The sequence below is a fragment of the Dromiciops gliroides genome, chromosome 1, assembly GCF_019393635.1.
Source record: "Dromiciops gliroides isolate mDroGli1 chromosome 1, mDroGli1.pri, whole genome shotgun sequence".
Taxonomy (NCBI): Eukaryota; Metazoa; Chordata; class Mammalia; order Microbiotheria; family Microbiotheriidae; genus Dromiciops; species Dromiciops gliroides.
In genome coordinates this window covers 86,273,739-86,296,011 of record NC_057861.1, presented here as the reverse complement: position 1 = coordinate 86,296,011, position 22,273 = coordinate 86,273,739, and the positions used below count along the sequence as shown (strand labels likewise).

At 38.5% G+C, this 22,273-nt stretch overlaps 1 protein-coding gene across 1 annotated transcript in view; it reads right to left on the bottom strand.

The window, feature by feature from the left end:
• AGO2 (argonaute RISC catalytic component 2) overlaps nt 1-22,273 on the bottom strand; it is a 165,807-nt gene that overhangs the window by 9,510 nt on the left and 134,024 nt on the right. The window contains 4 exon segments of the mRNA XM_044003209.1: nt 7,231-7,287; nt 7,289-7,371; nt 10,567-10,761; nt 14,001-14,091. Of these exon segments, the coding sequence (XP_043859144.1) occupies nt 7,231-7,287; nt 7,289-7,371; nt 10,567-10,761; nt 14,001-14,091 (426 nt within the window).

The following is a 22,273-nucleotide window of genomic DNA, read 5'->3' as shown; positions in this document are numbered from 1 at the left end:
TTGGCTCCTACCTTATTGTGAAAAAAAAATTCAATAAAATTTATCAAATGCCAACTTTATGAAGGCAGCATCTTATGGTGCTAGTGATACAGAGCCAAAAATGAAACTCTCCCTGACCATGAAGAATTGACATTATACTGGGAAGGGAAGATGAGGATATGATTGTACATAGGTAAAACACAAAAAGTATTTTTAAGAGGAGGAGTGTACTAACAACACCTGGAAGGGAAAGGTCCGTAGGAAAAGGCCTCCTATAAGAGGTGGTCCCTGAGCTGTACTCTGAAGGAGGCTAAGAATTCTATGAGTTAGAAGGGAGGAGGGATTGCATCCCAGACATAGAGGATTACTTGTGCAAAGGCAGGAGGTAGGACATGGAGTATCCTGTATGAGGAGCAATTAGCAGGCTAGTTTTGACTAATATATTTAAGAGAATGTGAGCAATATGAAGCAAGACTGGAAAGGCATATGGGCCAGGCTGGAAATTTTATGTTTTCCTAGAAGGAAAAGGGAGACATCTACCCACCCACCCACCCACTTACCTACCTACCTACCTACCTACCTACTTACCTACCTATCTATCCATCCATCTGTCTGTCTATGTAGGGGAAAGGCAAGACTGGATCTGTTTTAAGTAATATCAGCTTGGCAGCTATTATGTAGCAGATGGATTGGAGAAGGGGATAAACTGGAAACAGGAAGACTATATTATAATATCCAAGCAAGAGGGAATGGGGATCTAGAGGAATAATTGACAAGACTTAGTAACTGGCTAGATCAGGTGGCTCAATGCATAAAGAGCACTGAGCCTGGAATTAGGAAGACCTGAATTCAAATGTGGCCTCACACTGACTAGTTGTGAGAACTGGAAATAAATCACTTAACTCTATTTGCTTCAGTTTCCTCATCTGTCAAAAGAACTGGAGGAGAAAATGGCAAACAACTCCAGTATCTTTGCCAAGGAAAACCCCATGGACAGTACTGGTTGTGCTATGGTCCATGGGGCACGAAGAGTTGGACACAACTGAACCAACAAGATCAATTATCCCATAATGATTTATGAAGTATTTACTTAATAAGAAATAAATGTTTGTTTGCTGTTCAGTTGTTTTAGTTATGTCCAACTTTTCGTGAACCTGTTTGGGGTCTTTTTGCCAAAGATACTTAGCAAAGTAGTTTGCCTTTTTCCTTCTCCAGTTCATTTTACAGATGAGGAAGACCCAAGGCAAACAGGGTTAAATGACTTGTTCAGGGTCTCATAGCTAACATCTGAGGCTACAGTGGAAAGCAGGTATTTCTGACTCCAGGCCCAGTGCTCTCATCCACTTCGCTACCCAGCTGCTCCAAACATTTGTTAAGTGTCTAATATGTGGCAGGCATTGTACGAAGTGCTGAGGATATCAGAAAAGAAAGACAACACCTGCCCTCAACAACCTCTCAAACTAATGAGGTAAGGACAATATGTAAAATAATTTGGGATATACCATCACCAAAATTTTGAGATATAAAGACAAATTGGGATACAAAGCGGCAAAATAGCCACCTTACTCAAGAGCTTACATATTTTGGGGAAACGATAGGCACATTTTGGTTAATACAAAATGCATACAAGTAATCTTGGGAAGGACTTCATACAGAAGAAGACACTAGGGCTGAGTCTTGAAGGAAACAAGAATTCCAATGTACCAGCTTGGTTGCCTTGGAGTCTTTCTTTCTAGGGTATAGCTTGGGTCGGAATATATAATAAGGCAGGAAATGTAACATGGTGTTGTACCATGAAAACTTAAATTACCAAACAGAGGATTTTATATTTCTTTTTGAGGTAAGAGGTAGCTACAATTCTTTTTTACAGGAAACTTTCTCCCAAACCTATTATAATTCTAGTGCCTTCCCTTGTTAATTAATTTCATATCGATCCTGTATATTAGATTGCTTTGTATACATAATTTGTCTGCATATTCTCTCTCCATTAGACTGTGAACTCCTTGAGGGAAGGGATTGTCTTTTGCCTCTTTTATATCCTCAGTGCATAGCACAGTGCCTAGCACATAGAAAATGCTTAGTAAATGTTTATTGATTGACTGATTGATAGGGAGTGACATGGTCAAGGCTTTTTGGTGGTTTATGGCATTGGAGAACAGAGACTCAAAGCAGGGAGACCAAATGGAAGACTATGACAAAAATCTAGGGAGATGTGATGAGGGTCCTAAACAAGTATTGCAGCTGTGAGTTGAGAGAAAAGGACACATATGGGAACTATTAGAGATGCTGAAACAACTCAGCAAACTTTTAGTTTTTTCTCCTTCCTTCTCCAACCATTCTCCACAACTGTTATTCATAAATTAGGAATAACAGGAATGTCTTTTTATTTCTAATACCTAGCATGGTGTGTTCTGTATAGAGTAAGCTATCTAAGGTTTGTTTAAATCAATTAACATGGGAAACATAGCAGGAAGTAGTCCTTGGCATGGTCAGAGTTAGTAATAATAAATGGTACTACTTTTGCCACCTATGGAGGGATCACAGAATGTTATGAATAGGGAGGAACCTTAAAATTATTCATTATATCTAGAGCCTTCCTAGTAATAATCAATCCCTTCTAATCAGGTATGTGGCAAATGGTCTTCTAGCCATTATTTTTTTTTTTCTTTTTGTGCAGGGCATGAGGGTTTAAGTGACTTGCCTAGGGTCACACAGATAGTAAGTGTCAAGTGTTGAGGCTGGATTTGAACTCAGGCCCTCTGAATCCAGGGCCAGTGCTTTATCCACTGTGACACCTAGCTGCCCCTGCCATTGAGGCAGCCAACATCACTGTTGGAAAATTCTTCCTTCTGGTGAGCTGAATATGCCTCCCTCTACTTTTCATTATGTCGTTTGGAAGGTTAGGCTCTTTATCCTTGCCTCTCTTACCATCTTATCCATCCATTCTAGGACTTTTTACAGGACCACATAGCACAAGCCTACTTCTTTCTTCCTGGAGAAGGAAATGGCAAACCACTCTACTATCTTTGCCAAGAACACCCAAAATGAGGTCATGAAAAGTTGGAAATGACTGAACAACAACAATCCTTCTTCCACATGATAACCCACTAGTATATCTGAATATAGCTAGGTGTCTCTCTTGAAATCTTCTGTTCTTTAGAATTACTTCATAATTACGTAACTTGTAATGCAGAATTTTTCCTCATGTCCCCTCAACTGACTGTAAAAAAGTTCTTGGGTCCTAGGGATTGTATCTTATTCTTCTTTGTTTCTACTAATGTGCCTAGTACAAGGCTAGGTACACACTAATTGCAGAATCTTGGTTAAATAAATTACTTTTTCATTAGGAAATTTCCCTAAAATTTCATGGTGAAATTACCAAAAGGCCAAAGAAAACCTCTGACAAGGAAAAGGGGAAAGGCTCAAGCTTGTACAAGCCACAAAATGATTTATGTCACATTTCCTAAAAACACAACAATAACAATCTCCTGAGAAACATATAAGAATGTTTCTATTCTAATGATTTCATCATTTAGTTTTCCTACTTTATAGATGAGAAAACTGAGTCACAGAGAAGGGAAGTTTCTTACCAAAAGTCACAATGCTACTAAGTAGCAGAGTTGAGAGTTGGGGTTGTCCTGTCCACTTCATCATGACCCTCAGGTGTTCTACAGGACAAGTAGTTAACATGGGCTAGGATTTTTAATATTTCAGAAATAATCAATAGGTACATGACATAACCTAGGCTTTCAAAGGTAAAGTTTTCTATTTAAAAAAGAAGACAGTCTATTATTCACGCTCATAATGAATAAATACTAGTCTTTTAACATTGCCTGTATGCCCAAAGAACATCTAAATAAGTTCCTTGACAGCTGGGAATCATTTCTTATTTGGTGTAGGTATTCAACAATCATTTGGTTAGGGAATTCCACTATTTAAGCCAGAGTTCAATACATAAGCAATGTTAAACCTTATAGTTTAAGTCACTCAAAAAGTCAGGAAATACTTGACCCTACCTGAATTACCAGCATGGCTGCACAGGTAAAAGTCAAATCAGATGGGGGGTAATTTTGGTGTCTACTGTTGTCCCTGCCTGGAATATTTCCACTCTTCCCAACCTATAGTGAAAGAGAAGTATATTAGGAAATGCAAATGGACAGAGTAAAATCATACATTAAAAAAAAATGGGGGGGGGAGGGAGAGAACACATCAATTATAAAGGATTCTAATGTCAAATGCAAAACGTGACTAATAGATTGTGATACCCAGAGTCTATAATAATTTTTTCAGGATTTCTTAGAAAAGCCCTGAACTGAAAGGCTAGTAGCCTTCTGTATTCCTACAATTTATACTCAGAAACCCATAGCAGTAAACCACATCATACAGGGTCATTTTTAATCTGATGTCTTGGGTTTCACAAAGTCTTACCTCAGAATGGAAAATAATGTAAAAACAACAAACCCATTTAGTCTCTCAATGCCTTATATCCTATTTGAAATGGGTAATGCCACAATTAAGAATAGATTTCTATCATGACCATAGGACCATTAAAAGGTATTGTAACACTATTGAGGGGGGGTGGTAACAATAATAATGGGCTTAAGAGTAAATAAGCCTACTTAAGTAGAGAGTAATGAAACATATTAAATATTATAGGGAGGAATTAAGCTCTAATTTAGATTCTAAGATTAAAAATCTCAACTTTAAGGTACAAATAGTGGTTACAACATTGAAGGCTCTCAAAAATGTTGGAATACTCTCAAATCCTTTCCTCTCTCCCCATTCAGTTAGCTAAAATATTTTGTTCAATGATTCCTTTAAAATATACCTACCCCTACCACTTTTCTAATCCAGATACCTCAAGTACCTCAATAGTTTTATACAGATTAGCCTTCCTAAAATACTGTTTTGCACAAAACCTCCAACTCCTTTAAATTGTATAGATCAAACTACAAAGTATTTCTTAAAGAAATAACATCTTAGGGCAGCTAGGAGGTGCAGTGGATAGAGCACCAGCCCTGGAGTCAGGAGTACCAGAGTTCAAATCGGGCCTCAGACACTTAACACTTACTAGCTGTGTGACCCTGGGCAAGTCACTTAACCCCCATTGCCCTTAAAAACAAACAAACAACAAAAAATAAATAACATCTTAAATAGCTAAGGGAAAAAAACATGCTCATGGCTAGGTTATACTAACATAATAAAAAATGACAATGCTACGACAGGTGATTACAGTTTTAATATGAATATCAACTGAGGTATGCCACCTGTCAAAAGGATTTCCTAAAGATGTTCTTCAGATGTTCCTATTTACAGCTAACATTGTGCTGATTGTGTCAAGCCTAGGAGTAGTGTAGAGGCTCCTAAATGAGGTTCCCAGACACTTAGGAGATTGGCCTAGCAATCCATGATGGAAAAACCAAATGGAGGAAGAATTCTTCATGTTTAGGTTATAATATGTAGTTGGACTGGATGGCCATATGAACTATTCTATCATTGCATATTGGAGAAATGTGAATTATATAATGAGCTAGTCCCAGATTTAAAATAGAAAGAAGTGGTTTGTACTATACATGGGTAACTGAATAATGCTTTCTCCCCGACCCCCCCCCCCCCCGGGGCAATGAGGGTTAAGTGACTTGCCCAGGGTTCACACAGCTAGTTAAGTGTCAAGTGTCTGAGGCTGGATTTGAATTCAGGTCGTCCTGAATCCAAGGCCAGTGCTCTATCCACTGTGCTACCTAGCTGCCCTGAATAATGCTTTCAAGGATCACAAGCTTCTCCACAAAACTGAAATTAAAGTTCATAACAGCAGTATTACATATGAAGAATTAGTACATTAATGTTTGCAATTAAAGCTGACAATGGGCTTTACTCATAACTCATAGAACAAGTAAAATCATCACTGTTTGACATAGGTAGAAACTGAGGCACAGAGATGAAGTGGCTTGTTTCTTTGGTCAAACAGCCAATAAGTTTCTTTTTTGTTTTCTCTCTCTCTCTTTTTTTTTTTTTGGTGGGGCAATGAGGGTTAAGTGACTTGCCCAGGGTCACACAGCTAGTAAGTGTCAACTGTCTGAGGTCAGATTTGAACTCAGGTCCCCCTGAATCCAGGGCTAGTGCTCTATCTACTGTGCCACCCAGCTGCCCCACCAATAAGTGTCAAAACTAGTTTTTCTAACTTAAAAGTCCAGTGTTGCTGTGTGACCCTGAGCAAGTCACTTAACCCCAATTGCCTCACTAAAAAAATAAAATAGAAAAAAAAAGTCAGTGTTCCATCCACCACACCATGGTAATACTAAATATCAAACCTATGATATTCTTCCCCCAGCAGTGCTCTACCTAATGCCATGGTTTTGTTGAGTCAATGAACTGTTTTCAGCTGATTTATAGGCAATTGCAAAATGGCCTCTATTACTAATAAACTCAAGATAATAATAATAATAAACTCAAGAGTAAGAAGGCATAGTAGTAAGAATATGTCAGTGCATAACACCTTATTAAATAATCATTAGAAGAGTCAGCCAGGAGTTCCGAATAGTGAGCCACGGTGACGAAATGGAACATAGTTGGCACCTGCATTTGGGTTGTAACATTTAACAGCTCTGTGAATAGTAGGCCTAGTTGATCCTTGAAGCCAGCAATTGAAAGCTGCCAGACATAAGGAAAGCTACAACACAAATTGACATTATCCTTCTACTACACCAGGTTATTCATAAACTGTCAGATCCTATCTATACTAATCCTCTCTAGTTTTTAAAGGTCAGATTTTTGCAAGTAGATAGACAGAACTTATTTAGAAATAACATATGATAATAGTTTTGCTTCAATGGTAGGGAAAAAAGAACATTCATTTCCTATGCAAGGGTGGAACACAGCCTAAGGGTAGGGCAGAGGCACAAGGTGATAAGTGTGTCATCAATCTTTTTTTTTTTTGGCTAGGCAATGAGGGTTAAGTGACTTGCCCAGGGTCACACAGCTAGTAAGTGTCAAGTGTCTGAGGCTGGATTTGAACTCAGGTCCTCCTGAATCCAATGCCAGTGCTTTATCCACTGCGCTACCTAGCTGCCCCGTGTGTCATCAATCTTAAGGCCGGGGACAAAGGCATGCTAGGTATATATATAAATCAGGAAAACTACATGAAACTATGGATGATTCACATTTCCTAAGTCTTAGACTTGTGGAAAATCTGATCTGTCCTTATTTGGTGAGCTCAGGAGCAATGCCAATTCTTCACCGATGAATTACTACAACTTACCCGTTTCATTTTTGTCAGTACAGAAAAGTCTGGTGTGGTGCCTTTCTGAACACTATAAATGTAATTCCAGGCTGGTAGTCTTTTTCTAGTTTAATGCACGCCTCTCGGATGGCCAACAGCTCATGATGAAGAACCTAAATAAAATGGGGGGGGGAAAAGGGCAGGATTAGGAATTGTTGAGCTTTTTACATGACTCTTAGAACCCACACCAAATCCTTTAACAATGGTAATTCTAACTTAAAAAAAAAAAAGGCATATGCTGTACAACTGAAAAGTCAATCTTAAAGAATTTACAATGAAAAATGGGAAACAGATAAAAGAAATAACAACAATAACAGCTACAACAATTTCATATTGAAGTTTTAAAATAAATCCATTGCGGGGCAGCTAGATGGCGCAGTGGATAGAGCACCGGCCCTGGAGTCAGGAGTACCTGAGTTCAAATCCGGCCTCAGACACTTAACACTTACTAGCTGTGTGACCCTGGGCAAGTCACTTAACCCCAATTGCCCCTCAAAAAAAACACACACAAAAAAACAAAAACAAACCCAAAATAAATCCATTGCCACCAAAGACCACAAAGTGCAGAAAGTACTTAGTCAGCAAATAGAAAACACATGGCTTACTTGCTAGACAGAGAGTGAAGCCAAAAGCAACAATGGCTTCCAATACAAACTCCTTTGTAAGATAATGAGGGAGCATCATCTCATCAAGCAATGGAGGATAGACCCAGTACAAAAAAAAGAAAAAAAAAGTTTGAGAAGACTTTCAACTAAAATTATTATTAGACATTTGAAGGCAAAAAAGGGAGGATAACAACAGAAGAAAAATGGAACAAGATCTACAAAGATTAGTATACACGCTCCACTATTCAGGACAATGGAATCACCCTACTTGGAATTTCTTTTCTTTTCTTTTCTTTCTTTTTTTAGTGAGGCAACTGGGTTAAGTGACTTGCCCAGGGTCACCCAGCTAGTAAGTGTTAAGTGTCTGAGGCCAGATTTGAACTCAGATCCTCCTGACTCTAGGGCCAGTGTTCTATCCACTGCGCCATCTAGCTGCCCCCTACTTGGAATTTCTAATAGCATAGTTCTAGTTGTGTTTACAGGGGAGGTATAACTGGTAATACGGGAAGGGGGAGAAAAAAGACAGAAAAGGCATCATAATTGGACAAAGAGTACATGGAGGGGGGGGGGGCCGCGGGGCAGCTAGGTGGCGTAATGGATAAAGCACTGGCCCTGGATTCGGAGGACCTGAGTTCAAATTTGACCTCAGACACTTGACACTTACTAGCTATGTGACCTGGGCAAGTTACTTAACCCTCATTGCCCCCGGCCCCAAAGAGTATATGGAGGACATCTGAGCTGGACTGGTTATTCAAAAGATGATGGTTTTGGGAATTCCCTTTCTAAGGTTACCAAGGCTATTTTAAATCACTAATCCTTGTCTCAGTCCTCATCCCACTTGAGCCTTTTGATATTGTTTTCTCCTAGACACTTTCTCCTCCCCTGGCTTCTGCCCTCTTCTTTATATTCTCTTTCTTGTTGACATCATCTGCTTCCACTGATTCAAATATCACCTTTATGCAGATGGTTTCCAAAATTATATCTGCTCTAATACCTGGTCAGAGCAACACTTCTGTATTTTCAATCAGACATCTCTATTTGGACATCTCAAAACAAAAATTGTCCAAAACTAATTTAATAATGGTGTCAAACTCAATAGAAACAGATCCCTGTGGTTTACACAATGCCCTAGAAATGAAGATCATTTATGTTATATTGTAGTTTTATTTATTTTGCTAAAACATTTCCCAATTACATTTTCTTTTTCTTTTTTTTTTTTTGTGGGGCAATGAGAGTTAAGTGACTTGTCCAGGGTCACACAGCTATTAAGTGTGAACTGTCTGAGGCAGATTTGAACTCAGGTCCTCCTAAAACCAGGGCCAGTTGCTTTTCTCCACTGTGCTACCCTAGCTCCCCCGTTCCCAGTTACATTTTAATCTGGTTCACCTGTGCTGTTAATTGGATACTTCTGATCTAGAGTATTATGTTCAGTTCTAGGGACCACACCTTAGGAAGTGTACTGATATACTGAAAAGCACCCAGGAGGGCAACCAGCATGTTGAAAGGTCTTGAAATCACACCATGAAGCTAGCTTGTAGGAGCTAGGAGAAGAAACTGGTGAACATGACAGCTCTCCAAGAATTTGAAAGTCTGTTATGTGGAAGAGGAAACAAGACTTGCTGTTTAACCTCTAAAGGGTAGAACTAGGAATGAGTAGTAGAAATTGCAGAGAAACAGATTTCATACCATAAGGAAAAATAGTCTAACAATTATATGGTGCCTTAGGGGCAGGGTTGGATGGTTGGATGAAGAGGTTGAAAGTCAAGTGATGGCTGAATATTGTAAAGAGGAAAGACTCCCCACTAGTCTGGCCCCAGGGTGCTGATGTTAGGGCCCCCCAACTCTTAGTCTTGACTATGAGCTTGTTTTTAGGTTATGATGGGATTTGAGGGAGAGAATAACTGAAGAAATCACAGGTTCTGGAAGCTTTATTATTATTGGGAGTTGGTCATGGGAAGGACAATGAGTATCCCTTAGTACCATTTTTATGTGTAATAAAATGTTGTGAGAAAGAGACACAAGTGAGTTTAGAAAAGATCTCTCTGATGCCCCCTCTTCCAAATCAATTATCCACACTCTCCGTTTCCTATGACTGTATAAAAATACATCTATGAATGGCCTAATCAATCCTTTCCAAAGATGGAAAAACATTAAGAAAGAACTGTTAAAAAATGAACACATTTTGAAAGGGGATTATTTGTAATGGCCTCACCAAGTACTTGTTGGGAAATAGTAAAGTGGTTTCTCAACAAAAGAAGGTCACTTGAAGTCTGATTTTGGAAGGTGTAAGGCAAGGTTAAAATTAAGACTGCACCTAGCCCTCATTAAACCAGATTCTCTTGCGCCCCCGACCCCCATTTTACAAGGAAGGAAATTGAGGAGTGAACTAAAATTAAGCAACAACAACAACAAACCTACCAAATGTACTTCACTAAAAAGATAGATCTAAACTTATAAGGTGCATTTGTACTCTGTACAAGAATCAGAACTAGAGGCAAAGGGAAATCTGATAGTAGAAGTGAATGGTTCTATGGGAAAATAATGATATCCAAATACCCGATTGCCTTATCTTGCTATTTTTAACCATCTCTTACATGTGAACCTTCTCTCCACTCACATAACTATCAGCTTAGTAGTCAAATTAGTCATAAAATTCAATGAAAAAATTAAAAGGGTTGGAGCAGGGGAGAAAAATCATCCAACCTGTTGAAACTGTCCCTCAGAAACACCATCTCTATAGAAAATGATGCGAGTTGGTTTGAAGCGTGTTGACTTATAGAACTGAATAAGGAGCTCTCGGACCATTGCAGCCAAATCTTGGATGATCTCTTGTCGGTGCTGCTGAACTCGCACAGTTGCACAGTAACGATTGGGATGGGCATCCATGCTCCCTACAACCTGTTGAAAAACAGAGTTCAGATTTCTCAAAACTGCCTTGCCATAAAAGATCCCAGGAAAGAATACTAACTTTATGCTGTCAAGAAGAGGTAAGTATCACTGATGTTACAAAGACTCATTAGTCATAATTTTGGAAAAGGGGTTTGGAAGTCATCTATGCCAAGCTTCCCCACCAATGCAAAAACTTAAGCCGTATTTCACTGTGTACACACATTGCACAGAGAATGTTAGAATTTTTATAAAAAAATGCAATTCCAAAACAGAGCAGTTTTCTCTAAGCGGTAATTTAACAGAAATCAGAAGTTGCATGCAACCCTCCCCTACCCAACCTCCAAGAGTGATAGACCATTGCATATGAAAAGAAATCTGAGTATTTGCCTGCATAACCCATTTCAGATAGATGGATATGAGCACAGTGATCTATACAGGCAGAGGGGAAGAAGAAAGAATATTTGAGGGTGGGAGTTTACTCTCATAGACAAAATGACTATTTACTTTTTCCTCTATATTGGGTAGGGATGGTAAACCTATACATTTAAGGGGCAATGATGGGGGCAGGAGGGAAGTGTTTGTGATTTCATCAGTGTCTAGAACTTTCAGTATGTCAACTCCCTCTGATGATGGAATCAGCAACTCATTGGTAATTTTGAACAGATAAGTTATCTAGTCTTTTTTTTTGTTTTGTTTTAGTGAGGCAATTGGGGTTAAGTGACTTGCCCAGGGTCACACAGCTAGTAAGTGTCAAGTGTCTGAGGCCAGATTTGAACTTAGGTTCTCTTGGATCCAGGGCCGGTACTTTATCCACTGTGCCACCTAGCTGCCCCTAGTTAATGTATTATTAGCAGAATGGTGGTAGGGAAAGGGATGCTAGGTTGACTTAAGTTTAGTACTTAGGTACTCCTGACTCCAGGGCCGGTGCTCTATCCACTGCGCCACCTAGCCGCCCCTAAGTTATCTAGTCTTAAACTTCCTAGGGGCATTAAGAATTGAAATCAACTGCTCAGGTCAAAGAATCAGTGTAGGTAACAGAGGCAGTCCTTGAATCCGGGGCTTCCAGACTCCCAAGTTCACATGCTGCCTTTCTAGTTATTAATGTTTAAAAGTTGTTCAGATATACAGAGAAATGCACTAACTCCTAGAAATGCCTTTTTCGTTTCATCTAAAACTTCCCCAACAACACTAGTGCCTTAATTACTACATCTTTTCAGAGAAATCTTCCTATATTGGTTTGAATTAGTTATTTTTTTTCTTATTTCCAGGTGATAATGAGACAATCTACAGGACTATTTTGCCAGGTTCTCTTAATTCAAATTAAAAAAAAAACAACCTGCTAATTTAAACTCATTAGCACCTATTAAAAAGCCATTAGTCAAAATTAAAAAAAAATTTTAAAAACCTCTGAGGCTCAAATTGCTCATGTTGGGATGAATACAATACCAGTAGATTTAAAAAAACTTCTAATAACTTTGAATTAGGAAGGAAGCTAAAAACCAATATTACTCCTCACATTATCAAAAACCTGAACTTGGGTAATAATGCTCCCAAATATAACAGCCAACAAAAATTTCACAGTTATGTATATTCAAAATTTCTGCCTATTAAAAAAACTAAACTACGGGCTCAGTACAAGAAGCAGCATTGTGTAGTGGCACAAAGTTGTACAGCATCACCTTAAAATGTAGGTTCTAGTCCTGGTTCTGCCAGCAAAACTGAATGGCCAACTCAGCCAAATCACTGTTTCTAGGCTTCTTCCTGTTGTTGTTCAATCATTTTCAATTGTGCCTGACTCTCCATGACCCCATTTTAGGGTTTTCTTGGCAAAGACACTGGAGTGGTCTGCCATTTCTTTCTCCTGCTCATTTTACACATGAGGAAACTGAGGCAAACAAGGTTAAGTGAGTTGCCCAGGGTCAAACAGCTAGCAAGTATTTGAGGCTGGATTTGAACTCCCACTGTGCCACCTAGATGCCCTATTCACCATCACTGCAGGTCTTCAAACAGAAGCTGGATGACCATCAGTGATATTTGTTGTAGAGGCAGATTCAGAGATAACTAAGCTATCAACAAGAGAAACTGACCTCTGAGGGAACTTCCAACTTTGAGATTTTGTGATTAGAAGATAGAACTTTATCTTGGTAGGGTATTCTGAAGTGTTTGACCTATGAGGGCTCTATTTGCTTTGTGATTTAAAGTGTGGATTCTAAAATATGTACCAGGTTTCTTAATCCACATTTATACAATAGCACATAAGTTTCACAAATAGTCCTGAGTTGGATACTACTATTGCCATTTTATAGAATTTGATTTGCCTGTGGTAGACCATGGCACATTCATTTCAAAGAAGAGGAAACTTTATGTACAGAAAGAGTACCTTGGTAAGAGTTGGGATTAGAAATCTAGCCTCATACTGAAGCAGTGGGCACTATAGGAATCTTCCATTGTTGGGGAAGCAATTCATAATGAGTCAATTGGGAGATAACATTATGCTTGTGTTTCTTGACCAGCAAAAATATAAAATCAAAGAATTTTGATATTGGAAGAATCTTTAGTGACCATCTAGTCCACCCCATCAGCACATCCACTTTTTCTTGGTCACCACTGAGAAACTTTTGAAACTCTGGTAATTTTGTGATGATCCATTTTCTGAATAAATATAATAGCTACAGAAGAAATTGCCAAAGTACAAAAACAATATTGGCCTAAATAGTAGTCACATAATGAAAATGTGTGCTTCCTGAAAGGCAAACAAAATTATATAAGGGTGTTGTTGTGTCTGAGTACAGATAGAGAAAAATATGTATTTACAGTAAGATTAAAAATAATTTTCAATTAAAATAAAGATGATTTTATTTTTTCTGATCTTTCAGAATCTTGTGTGATTGTGGGTCCCACTTGAGTTTTTTTTTTTTTTTTTTGGCAGAGCAATGGGGGTTAAGTGACTTGCTCAGGGTCACACAGCTAGTAAGTGTCAAGTGTCTGAGGCCAGATTTAAACTCAGGTACTCCTGAATCCAGGGCCGGTGCTTTATCCACTGTGCCACCTAGCTGCCCCCCACTTGAGTTTTAAACAACCTAGATATGAAGAAAAAGTGATCAATATTAAGACCATTATGACATGTGAGATATGTAACTGGAAAGTTAGAGGAAGTAAGGTAATAGGCCCAAAAAAACTAGTAGGAGGATTTGAGGAAGTTTCTTTAACTGAGAAGTAGAAAAAAAGAGAAAATCTGAGAGACTTACTGCAGCAATAGAAGGCTTTTTCCCATCTCCTGCTGGGGGGTGAGTGACATCTGCACCCAGAAAGATAACAGGCTGTTGAAATACTGGAGGCCTAATGAAAAGAATGTGATGTCATTAAAATAAACCCTAAAATACATATTAAGATCTGCATTGTCTGGCCATACCCACTATTATGGTACCTGGATGAGTGCCTCCTTCAGGTTGTTACTTGCATCTACAAAGTACACCTGGAGAGATTCCTGAGGGCTAACAAGAATTTGCACTATAGAAACACCTTAATTGTCACCTTACTGTTCATTTTATTGCAGTCCCTTGAGTTCATCTGGCCTTTGGCATATTCAAGACTCCTAAGGAAATCCCTGGCCCAGACATGGATCAATATACTCCCTTTTCTTGACTAAAGCAAGACATGAAATGCGCAGTTTACAAAAGCAAAACTAGTAAGCCACCACTTCATTTACAGGTGCTTCACAGTTTCCAAGAGCTTTATATATATATTACCTTTTTTGAGCATTACAACATCACTAGGAGGTGAAGATTGCAAGTGATTCTCCCCATTTTAAAGATCAGGAAACCCAAGGTTCAAAAGAATGTTAGTTCTTTGGAAAAGAAATGATTTGCCCAAAGATCACATGCAGAAGAAGGTAGCCCTGATCCTAGATCTTTTGACCCACAGTTTAGTTTCTTACCATCAGACCACAGTCTGACTCTTTCAAAAGCTCTCATGACCTTTGTCTGTGCCCAACTAAGGGAACTAGCATAGTCCTTGGCCAAAGATAAAGCTGGTGTCACATACCTTCTTAACCTGTAGTTGTGTCTCTGCCAAAGCTAAATTCAGTACATATCACACTTAATGGCTGCACCATTTCAGGTCCGGGGGCCTACCATTCACGTGTTGGTGAAAGTTATTCTTCAAGACTAGCCCCACCCAAAGATCTAAGCTTTTGGAACAAAAACACATTTGACAAAAACTGCTGGGAAAACTGGAAAACAGTATGGCAGAAACTAGGTATAGACCAACATCTCACACCATATACTAAAATAAAGTCAAAATAGGTACATAATTTACACATAAAGGATGATACCATAAGCAAATTAAGAGAGTATGGAATCATTTACCTGTCAGATTTATGGGCAGAGGAAGAATTTAGGACCAAAGAAGATATAGAGAGCAATACAAAATGTAAAATAGATCATTCTGACTATATAAAATTAAAAAGCTTTTGCACAAAAAAAAACTAATACTAATGTAACCAAGATTATAAGGGAAGCAGAAATGTGGGAAAGAATTTTTGAAACAAATATCTTAATAAAGGTCCCATTTCTCAAATATATAGAGAACTGAAAAGTACAAGTCATTCCCCAATTAACAAATGGTCAAAGGATATGAACAGGCAGTTTTCAGACAAAGAAATCAAAGTTATCTATAATCATATGAAAAAATTCTCTAGATCACTATTGATCAGAGAAATGTAAATTAAACCAACTCTGAGGTATCACCTCACACCTATCAAAGTGGCAAATATAACAAAACCGGAAAATATTGGATGCTGGAGGGGATGTGGGAAAGCTGGGATGCTAATCCACTGTTGGTGGAGTTGTGAAAAGATTCAGCCATTCTGAAGAGCAATTTGGAACTATGCCCAAAGGACTATAGAACTATGTGTGCCCTTTGATCCAGCAATACCACTGCTAGGTTTATATCCCAAAGATATCCCCTAAAAGAGAAAAAGGTCTATTTGTACAAAAATATTTGTAGCAGCTCTTTCTGTGGTGGCTAAAAAGTGGAAATAAAAGGAATGCCCATCAATTGGGGAATGGCTAAACAAGCTGTGGTATATGATGGTGATGGAATATTATTGTGTTACAAGAAATGACAAGCAGGATGATTTCAGAAAGGCTTAGAAAGACTTGTATGAACTGATATATAGTGAAGTGAGCAGAACCAAGAGAACATATGCACAGAGACAGCAATACTGTTTGATGAAGAACTGAATGATTTGACTACTCTCAGCAATACAATAATTCAGGACAATCCCAAAGGAATATTGATGAAACATACTAACCACCTCCAAAGAAAGAACTGATATTGATGAACACAGACTGAAGAATGCTATTTTTTTACTTTCTTTCATTTTTTTCTTTTATTCAAGTTTTCTTGTACAAAAGGACTAATATGGTAATGTTTGTCACCTCAGGGAGGGGTGGGATAAAAATTGGAACCAAATACTACAAATAAAAATACTTATCACCTCAAATAAATTAATTAAAGAGTTGGGGAGGGGGGCTAGCCCCAGTAAAATACAAGAAGGCTTATATGAAGTGATACAAAGCAGAGAATGTAGAAACAAGAAAATATACAAAATGAATAATAAGAAATGAAAACAATACTTGTAATGACCATCTTTATTCTAGAAAACATAAAACATAACAATACAACATAATTCCCTACTCTTAGCAGAAAATTATGGAAACAGAATCAAATGCTTTATTAGTCAACTTTGAGACAGTATTTTTAAAGGGCTTAGCATAGTGTCTAGCACATAGTAGGTGATTAATAAATGCTTGTCCCTGTCTCTCCTACATAACTAGATTTCTTTGACACAAGAAAGGGCTTATTGGGAAGTTACTATAATGTATAAAACAAGAGGCATTAATGAAACATGGGAGGAAAAGTTATATAGAAATTGTAATGATTCTAGGGAAGGAGCTAGATTTGGTTCCAATCCAGGCTCTGATACATAACCAATTAGGTTAATTTGGGCAAATAATTTAACCTCTTTAAAAGCTCAGTTGCCTCATTGATAAATGAGGACAGTGAACTTATGACATTGTTTTGGGGGAAAAGTGATTTTGTAAAACCTTAAAACACTACAGAGGGGCAGCTAGGTGGTGCAGTGGATAGAGCACTGGCCCTGGATTCAGGAGGACCTGAGTTCAAATTTGACCTCAGACACTTAACACTTACTAGCTGTGTGACCCTGGGCAAGTCACTTAAGTTATTATGGTATGATTATAATACTATGATTGGTATGGTATGACTATAATACTATGATTATTCCAGTCTAATAAATAGGCCCCCAAATAGTAGCTGAACACCCAGGGTTACCATTGAAATTGACCTGATATGGTACTGCGAAATGATTGTTTAGGGCAGTTTTGCTACTTACATTTAAGGACATTTTGGGGCAATGGGGGTTAAATGACTTGCCCAGGGTCACACAGCTAGTAAGTGTCAAGTGTCTGAGGCCAGATTTGAACTCAGGTCCTCCTGAATCCAGGGCTGGTGCTTTATCCACTGCACCACCTAGCTACCCCAGGACATTTTTTTTTTAAGTTTTAATAGAATTTCAGAAAGTAGAATGGCAGAAAAGTGAAGCCCAATCTATGTTAATTAAAATGTACCAGCACTACATATTGCTAATACTTGTTCTAAACTCCAGGAAATTATGTATCTAACCAACGGCGTCAAAGCTTTGCCCAAAGATATAGTATGATAAAAAATTTGAGTCATTTCTTCCACTAAAGAACTTCATTACACCCTAAGTACTGATTGCTCATTTAAGTTAAGTTCCTTGATGTTGTTGTTTGTTATTTAGTCTTTCAGTCCTGTCAGTCTTTGTGATCCCATATGGGGTTTTCTTGGCAAAGGTACTAGAGTGGCTTACCATTTCCTTCTTCAATGAATTAAGGCAAGCAGAGGTTAAGTGACTTGTCTGAGGACAGATTTTAACTCATGTATTCTTGATTCCAAGCCCAGTGCTCTATTCACTGAGCCACCTATCTGCCTTGCATGCCCCAATGAGCTCAGAGCAAAGGCTTATTCTTTTTTTGTGTCATGGACCTCTAGGCAGTGTGGTGAGGTCCATGGCCACTTTCTTAGAGTAACATTTTTAAATGCAACCTAGGATTAAAAAGACTATCAAAATTTTAAAACAATTTCACACATGCTAGACTAAGAACGTCTGTTTTAGAAACTGGTGAAGAGAAAGGTTTACCACTAGCACACCATAAGGCATTAGGAAGTATCTGCCTCAACTACTATAGTGACCACGAACAGGACCCAACAGAAAGAGAATGCAAGGTCCTACCCATTATAGATAATCATTTGTACAGAATAGTGTCTTACCTAGCAGTATTTGCCCAAATTATACATGGTGTATGAAAACAAGCAGAACCTTTCCTTTTTCTTATGTTTCTTTATCAATTCCATAAATTGAAGACCCCCCTCCAAGTTTGAGAAAATGGTTCACAGTCACAGTGATGATATTCTGCACAGTGTAGCAGGAAGAAGGGGAAAACAAGTTCCGTGTCTATGCAACACATTTCCTACACATTAATCATGTGTCCTGACAATTGCTCTTGGTTCAGCTGAAACTCAGTCAAGTAAAAACTGCTTATCTGGGTAGGACAGGAAGCTGGCTCAGTTTGAAAGTAGAGGGATGACTGCAGATATAGTCAGCAGATTAATTCAAATGAAGAGTCATCATAGAGGTTTTTATATTTAATAGACTCTCGGTATTAATTTGAAACCATCTTGGAATGCAACCTTTGAATGTAACCAAAAGCCAGGCTTTTACTTTTTTTTTGGGGGGGGGGGCCAGGGGGGAGAAACTATGAGCCTTGGCTAGAGTTGTGAATAGGAAAATTGAAATTCTTTTCTTCTATGTATGTGTGAGACACATGTGAGACATAAAGAAAGAGATAAAGAGAAAGATAAACACAAAGTGAGGGAGGAATAGAGGGAAGAGAGGAAGAGACACACAGAGAGATTTGTTTTCAAAAGTGTGCTTTTCCATCAACATCTTCATTATTTTTCAGTTGCAAAAGCTCAACAGAAACCAGGTTCTGCTAACAGCTCTAAAAGATTAACTGACATTCTGGAAGGTGAATTCTATTTCCTTTCTAGAGCATTTAATAAGCCCTCAAACACTAATTCCATTAACTTTCCCCAACTTGGTTGGGTTGTACCTTCATAGGAGCATAAGGGCATGAAAGGCTGAAAGGAGCCCTCACAGTCCAATACTCTTATAAGGTAGAGATAGTAACTAAAATCCTGAGAGGCTGTTGTTTGCCTAAGGTCCTATGACTTGAAAGCCGGTGAGGGCTCTTTCCTCTACCCAAGTATATCAAAGAAGAAAATCTAGTCTAGTCTTGATTGTAAATGAACAACTTGTACACAGGGAGAAGCTGGATCCTTCAGAACGAACTATCATGGTCCAATTTGCTAACAAAGATTAATCCATTTTTATCATTTAAATATTTACACATCAAGTGATACAAACGAATCGGTATTATTATTCCCTACCTTAGACCCCCCAGTAAAACCCTTGGAGGCAGGTACTATTTCACATTTGTCTTTGTAATGCCAATTTATAGCACAACAATTGATGTGTATATACCAGGCACTTAAGTATTAATTTAAAATGTTTCTTTTTTTTTTTATAATAAACATTTTTATTTATAGTTTTGGGTTCCAATTTTTATTCCTCTTTCCCTCTCTCCTCTCCTCCCTCCCTGAGGTGACAAACAACCAGATATGGGTTATACGTGTATGATTATGTAAAACATTAACATATTTTGTCATTTTGTGCAAGAAAACTTGATTAAAAGAAAAAAATGAAAGTGAAAAATAGCATGCTGTAGTCTGTCCCATCAATAAGTTTTTCTTTTTCTTTTTTTTGCGGGGCAATGAGGGTTAAGTGACTTGCCCAGGGTCACATAGCTAGTAAGTGTCAAGTATCTGAGACTGGATTTGAACTCGGGTCCTCCTGAATCCAGCACCACCTAGCTGCCCATAAGTTTTTCTTTGGAGTTGGATAGTATGTTTCATCAATAGTCCATTGGGATTGTCTTGGATCATTATATTATTGAGAATAGTTAAGTCAGGGGGCTGCTAGGTGGCACAGTGGACAAAGCACCCACTGGCCCTGGATTCAGGAGGACCTGAGTTCAAATACAGCCTCAGACACTTGACACTTACTAGCTGTGTGACCTTGGGCAAGTCACTTAACCCCCACTGCCCCCCCCCCAAAGTATTAATAATTAGAGAAATGCAAATTAAAACAACTCTGAGACAACACCTCACACCCATCAGATTGGCTAACATAATAGAAAATAAAAATGACAAATTCTGGAGGAGATGTGGAAAAATAGGGACACTAATGAACAACAATTGATGGAAATGTGAACTGGTCCAACCATTCTGGAGTACAATGTGGAACTATGCCCAGAAAACTGACTGAGCAATACCACTACTAGGGCTGTAACCCAAAGAGATGAAAGAAAAAGGGAGAGGACTTATAGCGGCTCTTTTTTTTTTTAATTTTTAATTCATTCATTTATTTATTTTTTGGTAAGGCGATTGGGGTTAAGTGACTTGCCCAGGGTCACACAGCTAGTAAGTGTCTGAGGCCAGATTTGAACTCAAGTACTACTGAATCCAGGGCTGGTGCTTATCCACTGTACCATCTAGCTGCCCCAGCAGCTCTTTTTGTGGTGACAAATAATTAGAAATCAAGGAGATACCCATCAATTAGAGAATGGCTAAACAAATTGTGACATGATTGTGATGGAATACTATTGTGCTATAAGAAATTATATGGGGATGGTCTCAGAAAAAACCTGAAGACTTATATGAACTACTTGGAAAAAGGAAATGAATAGAACTAGAGGAAGTTTTTATATAGTAACAGCGAAATTATTATGAAAATAAACTATGAAAGGTCTAGCTATGCTGATCAATATAATGATCCACAACAATTCCAGAGGACTCGTGATAAAAAATATGATCCATCTCCAGAGAGAAAACTAATGGACTCTGAATGAAGACTGAAGCATATCCCATACCGCCCCCCGCCCCCCCCCCATGTGGCTGAAGTGGAAATGTTTGCATGATTTCATATGTTTAACAGGTACTGTATTTCTTGCCACATCATGGGTGGGGGAGGGGGTGGAGAAAGAATTTGGAGCTGAAAATAAAATTTTTAAACGACCTACACAGATTTAAAAAACAACAACAAAAAGAAAATTAAGCAACAGGACAGGATAGGATGATGCCTAAAATCTCATTCAACTCTAAAATGCTATGATTCTGACTCTTTAGAAAGCCTTTGAATACCAAGGATTCTTTTCCTTAGTCATTCAAGGGTTAGCAACTTTCAAGGCAAGCATTAAATCATTCTCAACCACAACAGTCTGGGCAAGCCTTGCCCTCAAATATCTAGCTTCATACCAAAGCCCAGTAAGGATGGGAGAGAGGAATGCTGTAGCTCATCTTTTCACCCCGGGCCCAAGGTAGAAAAGCCATCTCAATTAGGACCAACCTGGAAGTTTGCCTGTGTCCCCAACATTAAATTATTTCCACCTGGTACATTACAAAATCAGAATTTTAAAGATGGAAGGGACCTTAGATTTTGTCTGGTGTTTTGCCCTTCCCTAACACATAAGAAAATTTGAGGAATAGTTTTAAATAATTTACTAATTTGTATTGGGGCTGAGCTTAGTTCTCCCAATCCTACTTTCTTGTGTTTTTTTCCCCCTCTTAATCACAGTTGACGCTCAAAAAATACATGTGTTGGGGGAAGCTAGGTGGTGCAGTGGATAAAGCACTGGCCCTGGATTCAGGAGGACCTGAGTTCAAATCCGATCTCAGACACTTGACACTCACTAGTTGTATGACCTTGGGCAAGTCACTTAACCCTCATTGTCCCCCCAAAACAAACAAAAACCAAAAACCAAAAAAACCCAAGCCCAACCAAACCTAAACAAAAACCTCAACACAAAAAACCACATGTGTTATAATGGGCAATACAAGGCCTAGAAGTAGGAAGATATGACTCCAGACACTTACTAGCTTTGTGACTTTGGGTAAGTCATTTAATTTCTGTTTACCATAGTTTTTTAAACTGTAAAATGAGGAAAATGATAGCATCTATCCCCCAGGGCTGTTGTGGGAATCAAATAAGATAATATTTGTAAAGTGCTAAGCACAGTGCCTGACACACAACACGCACTATGGAAGTGTTAATGATTGTTTTTTATTATTACGGTTCTGTCCAGATCTTTTTTTTTTTTTTTTTTTTAGTGAGGCAATTGGGGTTAAGTGACTTGCCCAGGGTCACACAGCTAGTAAGTGTTAAGTGTCTGAGGCCAGATCTGAACTCAGGTCCTCCTGACTCCAGGGCCGGTGCTCTATCCACTGCGCCATCTAGCTGCCCCTCTGTCCAGATCTTAATCAAGATGGCTTACAATATGCTCTAGGAATGATCACA